Source organism: Cebus imitator, unplaced genomic scaffold (assembly GCF_001604975.1).
Source record: "Cebus imitator isolate Cc_AM_T3 unplaced genomic scaffold, Cebus_imitator-1.0 Scaffold380, whole genome shotgun sequence".
Classification (NCBI taxonomy): Eukaryota; Metazoa; Chordata; class Mammalia; order Primates; family Cebidae; genus Cebus; species Cebus imitator.
In genome coordinates this window covers 176,305-191,304 of record NW_016107695.1, presented here as the reverse complement: position 1 = coordinate 191,304, position 15,000 = coordinate 176,305, and the positions used below count along the sequence as shown (strand labels likewise).

At 44.9% G+C, this 15,000-nt stretch overlaps 1 protein-coding gene across 1 annotated transcript in view; it reads right to left on the bottom strand.

Annotated features, from left to right (window-relative positions):
* The window catches only part of WDR27 (WD repeat domain 27), a 275,100-nt gene that overhangs the window by 200,581 nt on the left and 59,519 nt on the right, over positions 1-15,000 (bottom strand). The window contains exons 14-21 of the mRNA XM_037731066.1: positions 14,570-14,647; positions 13,116-13,213; positions 11,601-11,690; positions 6,289-6,410; positions 5,026-5,159; positions 3,095-3,192; positions 1,580-1,705; positions 572-728 (exon numbers count right to left, since the gene is read on the bottom strand). Of these exons, the coding sequence (XP_037586994.1) occupies positions 572-728; positions 1,580-1,705; positions 3,095-3,192; positions 5,026-5,159; positions 6,289-6,410; positions 11,601-11,690; positions 13,116-13,213; positions 14,570-14,647 (903 nt within the window). The remainder of the gene's footprint in view (positions 1-571; positions 729-1,579; positions 1,706-3,094; positions 3,193-5,025; positions 5,160-6,288; positions 6,411-11,600; positions 11,691-13,115; positions 13,214-14,569; positions 14,648-15,000) is intronic.

The window sequence follows — 15,000 nt, the reverse complement described above, 5'->3', positions numbered from 1 at the left end:
TGTTCTCACTCATAGGCGGGTGTTGAACAATGAGAACACATGGACACGGAGGGGAGCACTACACACTGGGGTCAGTTGGGGGGAAATAGGGGAGGGACGGTGGGGGGTGGGGAGCTGGGGAGAGATAGCAAGGGGAGAAATGCCAGATGTAAGTGATGGGGAGGAAGGCAGCAAATCACACTGCCACGTGTGTTCCTATGCAACAATGCAATAAAATAAATAAATGGGGGGAAAAAAAAACATGTTTGCTCTGGTTTATATGCAGGAAGAGTCTAAACAAAAAGAGAAGATGCAGAAAAATAATATTTTCTCCAACAACTCTCCCCAAACTGATATTTCCATGGTGTTATTCAAACCAGAGAAGCCTTCTCCTGTTGCACCTTGAAATGTCCTATTAACCGGGGGTGGGGCGTGGAAGGTTAAAAGGAAGGCAAGATAAAGTCGCCTATCCGAACCTTGAAACCCTTCCTTCTCTGACCAAGGTTGCCCCACAGGGAGGGCACAGAGCTAGGCTTCTCCTCAGCAGGCAGCCTCCCCAGGCGTGCATCTTCCTGGCCTCCAAAGCTCTGACAACTCCACACTGCCAAGTCCCGGATCTGCCTCTCTGAAGAGCTGTCCAGACGGACATGTATGGAGACTGTCTCCCTGGACATGGAGCCTCTGAATCCAGGGGTCTTTCATACTGCACCTGTGAACATCTTCCTGTGGCCCCAACACCTCCATCTTCCCTTTCCCCAGAAGGGACACAGGAACAAATCTGCTTCAATGTAATTTAACAGCCCAGAATCTTTGCTCTTTCCCATTTGAACTGATTAAAAAACTTTATAGATAATCAGGCCATACCCGTCCTATTAAACAGAAATTTAAAGACTCAAAATGTGTTAAACTGTGGATAACAAAATCTCTTTAACCAACATACCAACACTTCACTTAGCAAAATGGTACCCTGAATCCTTGACTTGGAAAACCTTTCCAGGCATATCAAAAACCAAAATTGCAGTTTTAGTCCTAGGAAATAGTTTTGTTCCCAAGACTTAGATGCCCTCTTAGGTAAGCAAGTGTCTTTTGAACTGTGCAGTTCTACTACCAGACAACAAACTCATCAAATGTCTCTCCTGCAATGCCAACCCTTTAACCCACCACTGTGGATACTTGTAAACTTTGTCTCTGTCAAAATGGACTGGCTGTATCCAATAGCCTCCACTTTAAAAAAAAAAAAAAAAAGCTATTGATTTGGCAAGGCTGCCCCACAGTCCATAGCACCTGTGTGTTCCCCATGCAATGCCATTATTGCTTAAAATATGCAACCCTATCAAGTTTTATGTGAGAATGTTTTACTAGTAAAATCTTAATATCGGCCCATAAAATGGTCAAACACAAAAGTACAAAACTTAACATTCCACATGATAGTAAAATATCTACTAAGGTCAAACATCAAGGCTTTGAATAATTTAATGAGCACTAAAAATTAACATTGAATTTGTTAGCAAGCACTTATAAAATGGCATCATACATTTGTATCTGTTAAACACTTTAGGCACATAGTTTTACAGATGATATCTATTATCCAAAAACTTACTCACTTTATTTTGGCAGATTTGATGGACAGGCCGCGAGTGGGCTTCTGCTATCAGGGCTGCACTGCAGCCGGCGTTGAGATCAAACACTTCCACCGTCCTGTTCCGGCCAGCTGTGAGTACGATGTCTGCATTATTCCAGTTAAGGAGCTCTTCTCAACACTCTTACCTACAGGGAAGGGACAGTTCCCTCTCTTTTACTAATAAAAACTTTAGAATATTAGAAGACTCATGAAGGGACGACTAGTTAAGAATTTCTGAAGTTCCACGGGAAAAGTCCTGAGCTCAGTCCAGCTCCACCCCATCTGGCCCCAGGCATTGGCAAGAGCAGGTGGGCAGCGATGGAGGGGATGCTTAGGAAAAGGGAGACCACCACAGTGCCTATTTTGGGGTGGAAGTTCCAGTTTTAGATACGTGGTGTTTGAGATGTTCATGAAACACCCAAATCGGATGTCAAATAATTGAGTATGTAGATATTGTGCTCAGAAGAAAGGACTGAACTAAGATTAGACAGACCCACAGAGTGGATGACAGACAGTCCCTGGGGCAGGCTTTATGGTGGGAGCACACAACCCCGACAGTGCCATGTTGGCAAGTGACCATGATGTGCTTCATCAACTTGACATAAAAGGAGCACTTTCACATTGAGGGCTCCTGCGACCACCAACACCCCACAAGCTTCATGCTCAGCCCTGAATGCTGTAGTCATGAGTATATTATATATACTCATAACTACAATTATATATTCCTACCAGATGGGGGGAATACAGGTGCACTGGAGTCAAGAGACCCGAAGGCTGCAGTTAGCACTGGATTATTCTCGACGCTAGGACTCTTGTATTCCAGAAAACATCATTTAGGCTAGAATAATCCTAATGACATATTTCTTATTTCTGCTAGGTATTTTAGCACCTATTCTAGCATGAAATTACCACATTTCTAACTAAAACATACTACAACCTCCTAACGCTTTTTTAGTTCAACTATAAAACCTTCCAATAGACTTCAGCTTAGATCTAACTTTGAGTAAATTAAAACTTTATACAATGAATTCCTAAAGATCAGGAAGTTTTCCCTAAATAAATTAAAATCAAGTTTTAAAATTAAAAGGAATGATGTCAGCCATAAAAATCTCAAATATTAAAGTTTTGAATTCCATTTCATATTATTTTGAACAGCAACCGCTATGATTTTTGCCAGTTATGCAGATGGTATAGAATAACTAAATTACTACACATTAGTCAACAAAGTCTACACCAGAAGTGCAAGGTCAGCCCACCTGCAGGATGGCATGAGCTGCACAGCACTCATGTTTCTGTTTCCTGTGAGGCCCTTCTCAACATTGAGATGAAATTATTACATGTACAATTAACACAAAGACGGTGGGCTCCATGAGGAGGGTCCCTGCATTCCCAGAGCCCTGCACGATGTTGACACTCATGAGATGCTCAGCACGTGCCTCTGCCAGAGGAACAACACTCAGGCATAAAACCCAACAGAATCTGGGCGAAAGATACGGGAATAAAAGTCATTTACTGCTGATAAACAGGTCATGTCTCCTGCATCCGTCATGGAGAGCCTGCAAACCAGCTTGGATTTGCTCTTCTGTTTATATCTGGAAGAGAAAATCAAGATGACCAATCTTTTTGCTCTCCTTCCACTACAACAATGTTTTAAAGACAAATATCTTATCTTTAGAAACATTAAACATGAAAAGAAAGTTTTCGTATCACTTAAGAAGTCGCATTTTATAATACTGAGGGAAAAAGTGAATTTGTGGCCTTAATTTTTCTTTAGGAAAAAAAAACTGGCTTTCCATTAACATCTAATTATTTGTGGTGATTTTTGACATATAAAAAATCTGCCACCCCTCCTCCTTCTTCAGTCTGTGGTCAAAGGCACCAGTTTTTTTCCATAGGGAATTTCACTGCATGCTTAGAAAATCCTACCTATCGACCACCACATGTAACTGAGCAATGCCTTAGCTTCACTACCTTCCAAAACCCAACTGAAGTGGCTGCCAAGTGATTTCTAAGAGAAAGTCCCACAAGATCAGAAAGAGGAGGCAGGATCCAGAAGAGAAGCCGCGAACTCTCAGAGGCAAAGGGCAGTGCCAGCTGACACAGGAACCCTGGGAGGTGAGCTGACCTGTGAAACTCCCTCCAGATAAGTAAAAATAAACTTTAGGACTGAAAGGCCTGGGCATCTCTGAAGAGAAAGCTGAGAGAGGGGCCATTGAGTCCTGGAGCCCTTCCCTACATGCAACCCCTCTGCCCCCGAGAACAGGCCAGAAATCACTCCGGGATGCCGTGACACGGGACAGAGAGACTGGGGACATTCTCATGGAGATCAGGGATTCCTTGCAAGCCCATTTATTGATAGAAGCCCCAGCCCTTTGCACGTCCCAACCCGAAGTTCCTCCATGAGAGAAGCAGGCAGACCCAGTCTCCTCCCAACCACAAGGCATCCACCCCAATTAACAAACCAAAGTCACACATCTCAGAAATGTAACTTTGATTAAGAGAAGTGTGCTTATATTATACTCAAAGCCTCAAAAAAATAAAATGACGTGAATACCTAAAGATACAGCAAAAATATAAAACTACGGCCAGGAAGCCAATACAACAATCTCAAAAGGAGGAGAAAGGGAAGAGGACAGGACTGGGAGGCAGGTTCCTAATTCCCTCTGTAATATTTTATTCTCAAAAAAATTTTGGAAAACAAAGATAGTAAAATGTTAATACTGGCCAAGCATGGCGGCTTACGCCTGTAAACCCAGCACTTTGGGAGGCTAAGGTGGGTGGATCACAAGATCAGGAGATCAGGACCATCCTGGCTAACATGGTGAAACCCTATCCCTACTAAAAATACAAAAAATTGGCCAGGCATGGTGGCGTGCGACTGTAGTCACAGCCACTTAGGGGGCTGAGGCAGGTGAATCGCTTGAACCCGGGAGGCGAAGGTTGCAGTGAGCCAAGATTGTGCCACTGCACTCCAGCCTGGGTGACAGAGCGAGACTCCATCTAAAATAGACAAATAAATAATAAAAATGTTAATACTTGTCCAAGCTAGGTGTAGCTAAGAAGATACTTATTATTCCCCACATATACGTATATATTTGAAATAGTTCATAATTTAACTTTATTATCAATAGTATTTGTCCCACATGACATCACTTCAATATGCTGCAGAGCCAAGATGATAATTCAGGTCTCTCAAATCCCCCAAATTCTCACATTCTCATTCCAAAGACCCCACGCATAGTAATACAAAGGAAGGTTTAAAATGCGTAGCATCTGCATTATTCAGCTCTCATCAGTAGTTTGGTAATAGGAGGTTATTATTAAATTTAGCGTGACACTTTAAAATGTAAATATCTTTTTTAACATCACATTATTGAAACGGCTTCCTCTGATCTAAAAATAATGCAGAGAGGAGGGCTGCCTACCTCTTAATCTCATCTTTGCAAGTGTCAATGTGATACTTCAGTAGCTGAAATTCAGGGCCAGAAGATAACAATATAAAGGCATCTATGTAATAAAACTGTGCAGACTGTATTGGTTTAGAAAACATGTCTTTGCCCTGTAATGCAAATCAATAGTTATTGTCAATATAATAAATGTCAACAAAAACACTATTGCTCTAAACACAAAATTATTTCTTCTTAAAACACAACATCTATTTATTCTAACTGTGTACATATATTTGTTAGACCCAATCTACAATTTTTGTTTCCTCCTAATCCTTCTGAAAGGTATTATATAATTACAATTTTACTGTAATGTTTTGAATTCCAGCCCTTTAACAACTTTAAAAGAAAATCGAAACTTAGCAGTAAACGTACTAAGTAGCAAGGATTTTATTAAAGCTGAAATTTAAAACATTTTTAAAAATGTAGTTCTGAGCTGTCTACTCTCAAATTTAGACCTCACAACCAAACATGTTACGACACAGAGGAGGCCAGCGGCACCCATGGCTCTCACAAACGCCTCCTTCCTCCCTCAGAGAGGCCCTAGGTCTTCCCTAACATACACTTCCTCTCTTATCTGTCTCATATTCAATCCCCTTTCCATATAAGACCCATAGAAAATAAATGCCAACATCTTTGAAAATTGAACTGCGTTTATGTTATGTTCTTTGCAAGTCATCTGCTCATAATTTGATGATTTGAAGATGAGTTTCCTACCGTTTCCTCTTCTTTCCCTGTCCTAGTCGTAAGGTCGTATCTTCCTGTCTCTCCTTTCCTGTTCTGCTTTCAAATGATCTCCCATAAGTTCATCAACATGTCACTTTTCTCCCCAAAATATACTTCCCCCACGTAATAGCCTTTGGCCATTATTACTGTCTTGACTATAAAATCACACTGAATCAATATTTAAAATTATTCAAATATTTCAATGTTAATCATTTGGCATTCGCAGACCATAACAAACTTAAGGACAGATTTAACCTTATGAATTAAGCATGTGTGTAGCCAGTATGTAAGTATGTACCTGTATACCATATGCATGTGTGCCCATTGCGTGTGTGTGGATATATACATGTAGACACACATTTAAGAAACTAATTAATCAGTAACTTTTATTCCATTAAAGCAACTCTTGGTTTATGTATCTTTCCTCATCTCCTATTAAGGTAAAACAGAGAAGCTCTCAGCTGAGGGCTGCTCCTTTGGAAATGACAGCCCATGGCAGATGTGACCATCCATTACCAGAAGCAGTGCGAGCTCTGTCCTATGCACCGACCACACCTGCAGGGTCCGGTCCTGGGCCGTGGAGAGCAGCCACCTCTGGTCATGGCTCCAGCAGATGGCGTTAACTGCCCTGTCGTGACCTAACAGGAGTGATCAGAGAGGGTTACTGTTTCCATTATTAAAATCCGTTTTCACTGAGTGCTACTTATCTGGTGCTTTCATACAACACAACTGGAACAGCATGGTTCAAGTAATCAGAGGCACACCATGAGGCTTCTCCTCGCTCCAGTGAGGCTGTGGAGCCTGAGGCTGGGTGCACTGTTTCCCTTCAGTAGAGGCTCAATGTGGCTTCTGAAGGCGGTTGCTCTAAAGCCTCAGGCTTCATTTTTTCAAGTTTTATTTTAGATTCAGGAGGTGCAGGTATAGGTTTGTTACGAGCGGATAGTGCGTGGTGCTGAGGTTTGGGGTATGATTGCCTCACCCAGGGAGTGTAAAACCTCACATTTCTTAAACTATGATGTTCAACATATGTGTGCATCTGTGAGTGTATGTTTTCAGAGAAGAACATGGTAGCATCTAGTGTTATGAACTACAGTATAGAAATCTATGGACTGCATGACAATGTATCAGTATTTTAAATAACTGCTATCAACATTGAAGAAAAAAGTTTTAAAAAAAAAAATCACTGAGCACACACATATAAGTCAATCATTTGTTGTGACAGATTTGAAAAGTTTTGCCCAAACTCAAAATGGCTGTTTTGATGCTGATTTGTGAGAGTGCCAGTGCTGGTCTTCAGGCGTCTGAATATTGGCAGTGTGTGCCACTCTGATATTAAACTAAGGTAGGATACAAGGTTAACAGTGTTTATTTCACATACCCATAAGAGCTTTTCTGTCCGGTCCCCACCTCATCCTACTCCCCACCTAACTCTGGGGACCAGGCCCTGGGCACGTGCTGCTTTGTGGACCTGCCTTGCCTTATAATTACTAGAACAGCCATCAGGCCAGGGGGTGTCTTAAAACAGCCTCACAGCTGCCACCACCTAAAGGCTCTAAGAAGTGGCGGACACAGAGGAAAGGAGAAAGCTAAGACGACCAGGGATGGGCGTCTTCTCAGAGGTCGGCCCTGGAGCAGAAAGCCAGGCGTGTGTCCTGGTGAGCAGGGAGAGAGGGGAGAAGCTGGGGAGGTGAGGGCAAGGAGAGGTGGAGCCCAGCCCTGCAGCCTCTGACCCCCTGAGCACTTGAGCTGGGTTAACAGGGAGAAGACTGACAACAAATGACCCCAGACCTGCTCAAGGACCCCGTTTCACCTCCATAGATAAGCATTCTGTGATTAAAATCACAGGGGATGGGTAACCACAGCTTCCAAGAAAATTCTTGTCATAGCCGAGATCTCCCCATGGAGCAGAAGGCCCCATCCCACAGGCCTCAGCATGTGAATTGCACATGATAATTTACAGACTAGACAAAAAACTGCAATCTCACTACATCGTATCTGTCAGGGCACCAAGATAAAAAAGATGGGAAAGCCAGTAAAGGCTTAAGAATATAACTCAGTTCTGCAACAGGGCCCCAGGAAACACAGTGCTGAAATTCACAGCACAGAAAAACGGGAAATAGCTTTGCTGCCCTCACGTGTAGAGTTCTGGCAGTTTTAGCAGAAGTATCAAGGCCAGTTAAGGAAAGCTCCAAACATTCCGCACCGCTGCTCAGCGAACAGCAGCTGCGAGACTCAAAGGAAAGTCACCATTCATGACTGCCATTAATAAACACCCTCCACGCCACTGGTACTGAACACTGGTGGCATCCGCAGCTGTGCACCATCCCGAGAATATCGCAGGTTCATAGACGCCTGCTGCAGCACCCCGTGCCCGCATCCTGGGCCGTCAGGGCATCCTCCCAGTGGCAAGGGCCTGACGCATCCGCCCAGGCACTGACCTCAGAAGTCACTTCATTACCAGCCATGTGGCCACCCTCTTCCAATATCAAACTCAGACCAGCCCCCCCACCTGGCCCACAGGCTGCACAGAGGCCGCATGAGGTCGCACAGGAGAGAGGGTGAACCTACCGCTACCACCCACGTTCTTCCTTCTTAGTGAGACTGCGAATGTGTTTCTCCAGTCCTTCCTACTTCCTCCTACAAGCACAGTGTTTGCTGGGCACCCAGTGGCCAACTATGCCACCAAGGCCAGCAGAGGCACCAGCAATGCAAGGACTGCAGAGCGACACCTTCAGCCCAGCCCTGACAAGCTGGCCTGTCCTTATCTCAAGTGTCAGGGACGGACCTCCCACTCCCAGGATGAAAACCACGGAGATTCCTCAGAACCTGCCAATGCGGGGAGTCCCCCTCCTCTCCCGAGCTCCAGCCCCAGACACAGGCGAGAAGCACTTCGGCCACAGGGTGCATCCAAGACAAATCACTGCAGGGATGGCTGGGGCCTCTGGAGCCAATCCCCACGAAGCAATGGGCCCATGGGGGACCCCACATGGGTTCCTCTTCCAATCTCCCCTCAATCTCCTCACTATCCAGAAGGACTCTCTCTTTCTTTTCAGTTGATCAGTTTCCCCTGTGGTGTGTGGGATGAGATGAGGAGCTTCAGAAATAGAGTGAAAAGAATTCTAAAATCCTGTCCAGTCAGGGTTATTTTTTGGGTTTTTTTTTTTTTTTTTTTTTTGGGTAAGTTTTTTTTTTTTTTTTTTTTTTTTTTTTTTTTTTTTTTTTTTTTTTTTTTTTTGTTTTTTTTTTTTTTTTTTTTTTTGAGACAGAGTCTTGCTCTGTTACCCAGGCTGGAGTGCAGTGGTGAAATCTCAGTTCACTGCAACCTCTGCCTCCTGGGTTCAAGTTATTCTCCTGCTTCAGCCTCCCAAATAGCTGGGATTCCAGGTGCCCACCACCACACCCAGCTAATTTTTGTATTTTTTAGTAGAGAAGAGGTTTCGCCACGTTGGCCAAGCTGGTCTCGAACTCCAGACCTCAGGTGATCTGCCCACCTCAGCCTCCCAAAGCACTAGGATTACAGGCATGGGCCACTGCGCCCAGCCTAGGTCAGGGTTTTAGACCTCCTCTGGACCTGGATTCCTCTGGACATGGGCCCTGCTTGGGGGAAGCAGTCAGGGGTGGGGGGCGTGAGTGGCACAGAGGTGATGTGTGCAGTCCCTGCTCAGAGAAGGAGCGGAGCAGAAGCCACTCAGCACAGCTCGAGCCAACCAAGAGCCTAGGAGCAGGAGAGATGCAAACCTTCACTTCATACCTTGACAAAGATTCTTTTTATAAACAATTCCACATCTATCATGGAATTGTAGATTTAATCTTCTGAAATGCGTGACCCCAGAACTTCACAGTGATCACCACTGACTCCCAGGCACGTGACAGACAGCGCAGCTCCCCTGCGCAGTGTGCTCAGAACCTACCATCCAGCATCACGGAGAACCTACTCTGTGCCAGGCATGTGTTCAAAGGAAGGCATGGGACTGGAGTGCCCGTCTTTGTAATTGACGCCATTTTTGATAGGAAACATTCTAAAATTTAAAGCAGAAACATGTAACTCCTTTCTTAAATTAAATACGATTGCTCTCGGTGGCTTTCAGGCTGGGCTGCATTACCTGACTGTACACTCAGAGACCCCGAAGTCTCCAGGAGGGCATTTGAATTTATACTTATTTGTCCCTGATCATAATGGAAATAAAGACACTCATTTTTCTGTGTTCTGGGCAGGTGCTGAGAGACCAGTCACATTTTCAAAGCTGAGTGACGTAACTATTAAACATTACACCCTCAAAGTGAAACGATGTGGCTTGTGCAGTTGAGGTAGGTAAACGTGACCCTTCCCCCTACAGAAACAGAGGAAGTTTTTGTCAAGACGAGTTTGAAAACCCACTGCATTTTAGTTCAGGGAAAAGCCATTTTTCTAACAATAAAATAGTGGTAAAATATCCCCAATCAACAGAATAACCACCCATATCAGCCATTCAGCCATGAAAGAAGCCGGCTCAAGGTTCTGGGGTGCACGGTGGAGGCTCTGAGGCTGCAGGATAGACTCAGGATGGGGGCGGGAGCAAGGGTGCTCAAAGGGCAAGGGTGGCGTCCAGGCCACACAGGGATAGATGTCTGGTGGGACCAGAAGCAAGAGGGCTTGAAGGGCAAGGGTGGCATTCAGGGCACAGTGGGAGAACCATGATCTGCACAGGCCATGCAGGATAGACATGGGGTGAGATCAGGAGCAAGAGGCTCAAAGGGAGAGGGTGGCATCCAGGCCAAGACGGGAGAACTGTGTTCTTCCCAGACCATGCAGGGGCGTCAGCTTTGCTCATGCAGGAGCCGAGTCTGGCTCTGCCTGCCTTTGGGGGCCTCCCAAACCTCACCCTGGGGGTGAGTCGTAGTCACTGGGGGGCTCGTCTGCTCCCAGGTGTGGCCTTGCCCAGGCCTGGGCCCCACTGCCTCCGCCCCCCTCAGCCCCATCGGTCCCCACCTCCGAATTTCCTAACGACTGCCCTTGGGGTGGTTACATGACAGGCTGAGTGTCCCATATTCGCAATGCTTGGGATTAGAGGTTTTGGATTTCCCATTTTTGTAGATTTTGGAATATTCACATTATGGCAGTTAAGCAACCCTAATCCAAAAATCCGAAATCTGAGATGCTTCAGTGAGCATTTCCTTGGCGTCGTGTTGGTACTCAAAGAGTTCTGGATGTGGGAGCATTTGGATTTCAGAATTTTGGATTAGAGATTCTCAACCTGTATAAAAACAGAAGGACTAGTGAAATATTTTTTTTGTTTGTTTCTGTACTTTTGTTAAAATATCTACGAAATGTAAGTTCTGATGCAAGTAGTATCAGGACCCTAATGAAAAGCTGTCAGGTTTTATGGAACTAGAATTAGAAATCAAATATATGCCCCAGTTATTAGTTGACATGGTCATAATTTTAACACTGTTGCTCTCAGGTCTACTTTAAAAAAAAAAAAAAAACAACAATTGTTTGCCTTATTATGTTTATAAAAATGTCTATGTACAAACCCTACTAAATTTCAAAATATATTTCAATCTTATGTCTTTTAATTATATTAATTAAATATATTTCAATTATTTACGATTCAACTTCACACACTCCCCTAAATCTCTACAGATGATCAGCGCTTGGCCTCCAGGGCACCAGTCACAAAAGTGCTGCCACGCTGTTCTCATTAGTTATGTCTACCCTGAATGGTTTAAGAGCTCAGTGAATCCAGTTTAGACAAAGAAAACTAAACTGTCATTTAGCAACTGACAACCAGGACCTAAGTGGGACCCACCCTTACATTCATACTGACTGAAATTAAGACACGTTTTACCTGAAAACACAGCAGGTGTCCCAGTCAGGCTGGCATCAAAAACCTGACATAGATGGTTGGCCAACCCACAGGCCAGCCACTGCCCATCTCCTGTTAAAAAAATAAAAACAAAGGCCTCTTAGAAAAGCCTAATTCATAGGAGTCACACTAACCACAGGCAAGATGTAGAACTTCTCATAAACTTGGTTCTGAAACACACACACGAACATCAGCATGGGGATCTGCAGGCGCCAGTCCGTGTCCACCCTTTCTCAAGTCCTCTACCCGACAACCTTGTAAGGCACTGCTTTGTCATTGTCATCAGCCTCCCTTAACAGAAGAGGAACAGCAGGATGAGAGAGGGAGGCTGCCGCACAAGGTTGTGAACAGGAAGGGCTGCACCCAAAAGGTCCTGTACCCAGGACAGGACGGCCCCTGAAACATGGTGCCGGAGCCTGCCTCAAATCAGCAGACTGTCCAGAGGCACATTCAGCTAAGCAGTTATGTTGAAACAATTTCTGAAAACAGGGTAGAAACAAATGACACGTCACCCACAATATTCAAACTTGAGGGCCGATAACACTGAAGAAATGTTCTGATCTATCAAAAGATCAAACTGACTTTACTGATAATGCTACATATCGAATTTCCAAAAATGATTTTAAAACTTCTGTGGCTACAATTATATAATAAAATAAAGGGAATTTAGCAGAATGGTAAATGGTAACCCTTAGGCAACTCAACCCTCTGGACAGGTGGTTTGAGGGGCAAGGCACCAGCCCAGACAGGACTTTCTGTCCAGCCCCAGGCAAGGGCACAGGTCGCCTGCAAGTCAATCTTGCTTCTGAGAAGCATCCGAGTGGTGCAACCATCTAGCCGAGGCCAAGGGCACTCTCACAAGCTGCTCCTCCCTTCTTTCAAACATTATTTAGAAAGAAAAAAAATGCCGAGGTCCAATGGAAGTCTGGTGAAGGCATTATCAGGACACACATGAGAACAGGGCGGATCTCACGGAAGCCGAGACACACTCAGCCCTGCAGGAAAAGGCCCCAGCTGAGGGTCTGGCAAGGAAGGGACACTGTGCACAGCCTGTGCAACCATTCCTAGCCTGGCACCTGCAGCCCATCCATGAGCAGAGGCTGCGTCTCCAGAGGGAACTGGCGACTGTTCTGCTAGCTTCTCTGCCTACCAAAGCCCTTCCACCAGGCCCACCTTAACGCTTCTGTAGGAGGGGTCAGATACACAGAGAGCCAAACCCAGAGGAGCTGGCCACAGAACAGCAAATTCAGTGCTAGTGAGTGCCAGTCTCCATGCCAACGCAGGGGCCAGATGCTCTGTGGTCACCCTCACTACAGTCAAGTGAAATGAAGTCTCGGTTTTAATCTAGACACAAACCATCCCATGCAGCTTCAAGTTATCCAAGGTTTTTACAAATATTTTTACAATTTATGATACAATAGAAAAATGTTTACAGTGGACAGAATAAAAGACTCTTACAAACGATATGCTACCCAGCTCCCGCAGGATGTGGCGCACCTGAGTACTGGATGCAGCACACACGTGTGCAGGCGGGGGCTGCGGCGACCCGGGGACCAGGCTTGGCAGGCACAGCGCAGTCCACGGCGTACGCCTCCCTGAGGGAAGGCCAGAGGTAACAATGATCGGGAGACACTCAAAGTGAGATTAGAAGTAAAATATAACCAAGAAATGAAGTGAGCTTCCCCCCATCTACATGTATAATTGTATTCCAGTAAACTTGAATGTTTATCTATAAATGTGTATATTTAGACTCTTACATTCAAAGTCATGAAATAACTCTTTTAAATAGACTAACATTTCTCATCGCCTAAAAAGACATATATTTTACATGTAAAACAGCAAGGATTTGTTGTGTTTCACATAAACTGATGTGAGTACTGTGATGATTTAGGGATGAGGGTTCTCACTAAGAGAAAATGAATTTCACTTTCCAGTCTCAGGCCGCTGTGGGTGGTGGTATAATGTCAATCACTCAAATCATCTGCAAATGCCTTCCATGTACACACCAGTGTCTTCTGTGTACACTAACGCCTTCCGTGTACACGCCAATGCCTTCTGTGTACACGCCTGAGCCCTGCGCAGGCATGCGGAGGCCTCGCCACCATTGCTGCCCAGCAGTTCTCAACAGAAGGCCCACAAGAGTCAAACGCAGAAGAGACAGCGTGCTCTGCCTGGAAACCAGGGCCCTCACAGAAAAAATCACCAAAAAAGTCAGAGTTGAATGTAACTGTGATGCCATGCTTCATCTGCATAAGGCCGGATGCATTTTGCTGAGAGCCCACACATAGTATCAAGCAGAACATGGCGGAGACAGCAGCAGACTGCAGAAAAGAGCAGTGAGCATGGGCACAGTCAACACGGGTGCTCAGTAATGCAGTGATTGCAAAGTAGACCCACGTACATTAAAATGGGTTTTAAGTACAGTAGCCCATATCTCTTCTCGAACAAGGTAATCTTAAATCCAGGACTGCGAGAGGCCCCAGATGCCTGCCTGTCCAGTCATAAGGGGCCCAGGTGTCTGCAGGACATGCCCACAGCCAGCCACAGCCGGTGTGAGCCAGCCTCGTGGACAGGTGCTCTCCCAATGGCACGGGCCACGGCCACTCAGAATGGGCACCTGGCGCTGCAGCATCCCCAACATTTTCACCCAATCCACCGGCATGGCAGGGTGAGCATCAGCTACAACATTTTCTAAACTAAATTTTAACAAAAGTTTAATATTTCAAAATTGCGTTAAGGTGGTAAGAACACAGCATGTCTGAAAAATTAACAGGAAAGAATTAAATTTGGCTAAAAAGATATAAATAATATAGATATACATATCTGTGTACATATGTACATAAACACATGCACACATATAAGGTCTTCTACCTGTTTGGAAAGAACCAGTTGAAGTATTGTAAAGGTCTGGGCTATTTCAAATGAGCTTGGATGAGTACTAGATCACACACCATGTGCAGCTGCTCCTGTGTCTTGACGGTCCTTTACCTTCACTCTTGATGTTGGTCTTCGGCGAAAACATAGTTAAGCTGTGGAAAGAAAACTCTATATCACTCTCAAATATTAAGAGCTCTAAGGTTCCTAAGAGATTTATATTTTACAGTGACAAAAATTACATCTATAGATACAGACGTCTGCATAAATGCTTTCAAGCCCCTCCCACCTGTCCTCCAGCCCTCAAGTCACCTCCTCCCCTCCTGTGTCTCTCAGGCTTCCCCAGAGACATCATCCTGCTACACATTGTCCTGTGACTCCTTTAAAATCCTGTAATAGGAACCTGATGCTGGGCTTTTCCTGTTAAGTCCAAAGCCCCGGGTTGGCACTCAGGGCCGCCAATGTCTGGCAACCCCTCATCCCCCAGGGCTCCCACGCAAAGCCCAAC